This window comes from Lactuca virosa, chromosome 5 (genome assembly GCF_052849685.1).
Source record: "Lactuca virosa cultivar CGN04683 chromosome 5, Lactuca_virosa_CGN04683_v6, whole genome shotgun sequence".
Lineage (NCBI taxonomy): Eukaryota > Viridiplantae > Streptophyta > Magnoliopsida > Asterales > Asteraceae > Lactuca > Lactuca virosa.
Window position 1 is genome coordinate 44,695,417 of NC_136430.1, and position 5,780 is coordinate 44,701,196.

At 28.4% G+C, this 5,780-nt stretch overlaps 1 protein-coding gene across 1 annotated transcript; it reads left to right on the forward strand.

The window, feature by feature from the left end:
* Positions 1-1,613, forward strand: LOC145111196 (protein FREE1-like). The gene is made up of 8 exons (XM_079047490.1): positions 1-51; positions 163-441; positions 524-610; positions 693-824; positions 912-1,022; positions 1,123-1,188; positions 1,275-1,385; positions 1,476-1,613. Exons 1-8 carry the CDS (start codon positions 1-3, stop codon positions 1,611-1,613), a joined length of 975 nt encoding a protein of 324 aa, XP_078903616.1.
* Positions 1,614-5,780: the final 4,167 nt, after the last annotated feature.

The window sequence follows — 5,780 nt, forward strand, 5'->3', positions numbered from 1 at the left end:
ATGAAGAAGAACGAACCAGCAAGCTGTTGTCGATTCTCGGTGGCTGAAGTCGTAAGGAGGTGAGCACCTCCGTTGTTCGAACGGTCCGAAGAACAGGGAAGAGGCAACGAGAGCTGTCGTCGACCTTAGGGGTTTCTGCTGCTTTATCAATGGTGGAACAAGCAAAAAAAAGAGATCGATTCTTACTCTAAAGGTGGACCAATTTCATACTCAGATCTCATCCAATTTCTGTTTGATGATTACGGAAGACCTATAACTTTTGGTTCTGGTGGCGGGAATACGCAGAGGAGTTCAATTTCATCATTGGATGATGCGAAGATTGTAAAAGCTACACCAAAAGTCCATGTGAATGAAGATGTGAAAAGCGGAGTGCAGAAATTCTGTGTAATTCTTCTCTCTGAAGGGGGTGGAGTTCAGGGAGACATGGATGTGCTATGTCAGGTTTGTTTTATACATTTCACAAATTCTTGATCATATGATTACATAGTATTTAAAGAAACTCAACTCAATCTTATCTCTGCAGATTGGTTTAGATGGTATTCGGATGCTTGATCCTGCAACAAACCGAACACTGAAACTCTATTCCCTTGAATCTGTAACAAGATGGGAGGTAAGTATGTTGCATCAAATTAATTTCTTGTTAAAGTTTAAAATCTCTGAAATACGACTCTAAATTCTTTCTTTCCTTATAGGTAATGGATTCAAATGTATTTGTTTTCTGGACCAAAACTTCCATTGATGTTGATGAAAGACGTGTTAGACTAAAGTCAAACAGTTATACCACAACCAATATCCTTGACATGGTAGCTGCTGCAAGCATTCAGGTTCTGGAGTACTACTATGCTTCCATATTCTCTATGATTCATAAACTTTTTTCTTGCATATTCATGGTTCTTCTTTTAATGATTCAGCTCAAGGAGATGGAAGAAGTAACAATCTCTGAACAACCAACTGAAAAGAAGAAAGTCTTCCCTGATTGGAAAAACTTGATTAAGCATGGAAATGAAGAAAAAGATCACTGGGTTAGTTTAATCTTCTTAAATCTGAATTGTATTGGAATTCTATTAATGGTGTCAATTGTCAAATAAAAATATTTGGAATTGAATCTGATTTTGTATGTAGGTTCCAGATGAAGCATCTACTAAATGCACAACTTGTAAAACATATTTTGGAGCTTTTGTGCGAAGGGTTAGTCTGTTTGTTTAATTTCAATTCTTAATTCTTAATGAGGATTATTTATTTATTATTGTTTTGTTTTCTCTTTTGCTTTGTAGCATCACTGTAGAAATTGTGGTGATATTTTTTGTGATAAGTGTACTCAAGGTAGAATTGCTCTCACAACAGAGGAAAATGCTCAACAAGTTCGAGTTTGTGACCAATGCATGGTATGCAATGCATAATTTAAAAAATAAAAAATAAAAAAATTATAATGTATATATAAATTTTGATTTTCTACTCATTAATTTTTTTTATAGGCTGAAGTTACTCAGAGACTGAGTCATGTGAATGAGGTGGCAGGTAGAGGTTCTTCTGGGTTTAATAGGCATGAAGATCTTACAACATTCTACTGGAATGAAATCTTGAATTCCGATTCTGTCAGAATAAAATCTTGAAGATAAACATTGTATGGGATGAAGATGAACAATAACCACCAATCTTCCAAAAAGAATGGTTTATTCCAGCAGAATAATGTACAAAATAATGAAAAAAATATATGTAATAGTATAATCTGGTAGAATGATTTATATATTGTATTTCTTTGTTATTAATAAATGTAACATTCTATAGTATATAATTTTTTTTCTTTTCTAAGAATGTAATGAAATTTTTTTTAACTTGTATCCAAAATTTTGTTATTCTTCAAAAAGTTCATTAAATCAAAATATATATTATGTCAGAATGTGTATTCTTGTATGGTTCAATCATATTTGTTATTTTTCAATATATTGATAAACATATTCCGTCAGAATGTTACGAATTACGGGAATTATCATCCATACAATCAGATTTTTAAAATTAATAGAATCTATTTTCTCTTAAAATATGCAATTTTCCTTAAAATATGCAAATTTCCGTTATTAAATTTATATTAATTGACTAAAATACCCTTCTACTTAGAATAGATGGTATATTTGATTTATATTTAATTCAATAATATATAATAATCACTTACTTAAAATAAGTAAAATTGATTGGCCCACATTTATGCATACAATAACACAATAATTACTTTTAATAGAATAACCTAAGCCTATATATATATATATATATATATATATATATATATATATATATATATATATATATATATATATATATATATATATATATATATATATATATATATATATATATAAAACCAAATTTTTAATTAAGTACATATTATAAATAATATAATTTAATCAATAGTACAATAGAAATAACATATTTATAGTAAACACAAATAAAAAATGTTGTGTCACTGCTGGACAAATCAGGAATACTGAACGAGGGCAAAAAATGATGTACTTGTTTTATGTTAACTCAAAAGTTATTGTATTTACTTTAAATAATAACAAAATATTAAAATAGAGATTTCATAAGGCTAATTATTTTAAATATAATCAGTATTAAATAAAAAGGAATTTGATGAAACTTGATAAAGGTTAACACAAAAAGGGAACAATATGGGTGGGTTATTTAGCTAAAGGGTTTTTTATTTATTACCATTTTATTAATAAAAGACAAAGAATTCAATTTTAAGTTTTACATTTATGATGAACTTTATATATATATATATATATATATATATATATATATATATATATATATATATATATAAAAGAATGTTCAAATGATAACAATTATAAAATCGAGAATGAGAGAACAAATTTGGGCCACACACACATACATACATATAAGTATATTATATATAACTAAGTTTTTGTCTATTCACACGTAATTAATCATATATGAATATAGTGGTTGATGGCGGAGGTGGTGTGCTGGCATTGGCAGTGGGGGAGGTGTTGGTAACGATAACATACATTCATATATGAATAAGTATGTGTCTTCAAATGTTATATATATAAAAGAATGTTCAAATGATAACAATTATAAAATCGAGAATGAGAGAACAAATTTGGGTCACACACGCATACATACATATAAGTATATTATATATAACTAAGTTTGTGTCTATTCAAACGTAATTATTCATATATGAATATAGTAGTTGATGGCGGAGGTGGTGGTGGTGGCATTGGCAGTGGGGGAGGTGTTGGTAACGATGACAGACATTCATATATGAATAAGTATATACTTATTCATATATGAATAAGTATGTGTCTTCAAATGATTATTTATATATGAATATGACCGTTGGTGGCGGAGGTGGTGACAGTGACAGGGGTAGCAATGGTTATCAAAGTGGTGGTTGCGATGGCGCGACTTGTAAACACAAGAATATACATACCTTTATATTATCATATAAATATATAAGTATATTCATATATGAATAAGTGTGTGTATGTGTGTGTGTGTGTATATATATATATATATATATATATATATATATATATATATATATATATATATATATATATATATATATATATATAGTAGATATGTGTCCGCGCAAAGCAGAGGCGATAAATAGTTTTTTTGGCGAATAGTTTTCTTATGGGAAAATAATTATTAGATTTTGTTATTATTTATTATGTAATAAGAAAAATTACCACTTTTAATTAAAATATTAATGTTTAGAACTTATATTTATATTGTATGTTTATACATTTAATGTAAATTAATTATTATGTGTATATAGTTTAAGAAATATAAATTAACTTATATTAATGAATTTAATATTTTAAAATTGTTATTTTGCTCCAAATTATTTTTTTAATAACCTTCCTTAATTCAAGTTTTCAAAATTTTGGTAAGTATTAATGGTTTTGTTATGCATAATTGATTTGTACAAAAAACTTTGTATCTTGTACCTCTTAAAATTCAAGATATGACTAATATAATTTATATATAGTAAGATATATATATATATATATATATATATATATATATATATATATATATATATATATATATGAGAATGTTCAAATGATAAAAATTATAAAATCAAGAACGTGAGAACAAATCTTAGCCACATATTTCAAATCTGCCGCATAAGCGTTTCAGCATACCAATACGACAAAACAAATAATATTCACACACACACACACAGACACACACACACACACACATATATATATATATATATATATATATATATATATATATATATATATATATATATATATATATATATATATATATATATATATATATATACACGCACACACACACGCATACATATAAGTATATTATATATAACTAAGTTTGTGTCTATTCACACGTAATTATGCATATATGAATATGGCGGTTGGTGGCGGAGGTGGTTGAAGTGAAGGTGGCGGTGGCATTGGCAGTGGAGGAGGTGTTGGTAATGATGATGGACATTATATATGAATAAGTATGTGTCTATTCTCAAGTGATTATTTATATATGAATATTCTCATGTGATTATTCATATATGAATATTACGTTTGGTGGCGGCGGTGGTAGCGGTGTCATGGGTAGTAGTGATTGTGGCCGTGGTGGTTGTGGAGGCCGGGGTGGTAAACACGAAAATATAAGTACCTTTATATTCACATATTAATAATACATTTTTCTTCGTGGCAAGAAAAAAAATGTGACCCAAGGATTACACCTCTCGGATCCAAAAATACACTTGGATGTCACACCCCCGACCGACTGCAGAAACTCCAGGATGTGCGACGTAGGGACATTGGATCACGGTGATAAGTATAGTGAACAATACACAACAGTATAACACAAACATTACTTTTATTTATTATAAATTATTTACGGGTTATATTGTTCGAAGTTCAAGCACACTTCCTATTTATAACTAATCATAAAACAAACGTAAATGACTTCCAACAAGTTCTTGATGACTTCCTGCCTTCCACAACTACTCCTCACACTCATCTTCCTGAGAATACATGTATTTTGAAAACGTCAACATAAAGTTGGTGAGTTCACATATTTTATAGTTTCTGTTTTATAATTTTATTTGATCGAAAATTATTCATGTTTTAAAAACCTTTCTGTCCTTTATGATGTATTACTTATCATAATATTTATAATCTTTATCAAATTGAATCATATAACGACTTGAAGGCGTCCCTCTAGGCAGTTTAAGTTAAGATTTTCCGAACAGTATTACCATGAGCCCTTATAATCGATGATGTTGACTGATAAATACCTCACACGACGCTTCATCGGATGACGAATATTATTACTTTTATACTTAAGAAAGTTATCATGTCGGGATTTCAGCTAGCAATCAAAGGTAGATGTGTCAGCCTCGTATAGATCTATACATATCTTTCTGGCTCTCGCAAGATTAACGATTATAGGTTCGGGGTTAGCTGAATTTAATTAGGCTATATGATGAATAACAACATCTCACTAACACGTATTTATTTAATTTTAAGTATGATTATCGTTTTATCTTTTCCTTACTTAGTCTTTCATTGATACCAATTTCTTTACATAATTATTCATATATACTAAACCTTATATACAATAATTAACGTTTTATAGATATTATTTGATAGGTTATGGTACAGTTTAAGTACCCTGTCTAACCACCTTACGATTTCTTTCATAATTATCACCTTATATATATATATATATATATATATATATATATATATATATATTATTTTATCATATATATACAA

Excerpts from the sequence above, each read along its gene's own strand:
- LOC145111196 (XM_079047490.1), top strand. The coding sequence starts at position 1 with ATGAAGAAGAACGAACCAGCAAGCTGTTGTCGATTCTCGGTGGCTGAA. Across the intron at positions 442-523 it reads ACATGGATGTGCTATGTCAG|ATTGGTTTAGATGGTATTCG; the intron begins GTTTGTTTTATA and ends TTATCTCTGCAG. Across the intron at positions 1,023-1,122 it reads ATGAAGAAAAAGATCACTGG|GTTCCAGATGAAGCATCTAC; the intron begins GTTAGTTTAATC and ends TTTTGTATGTAG.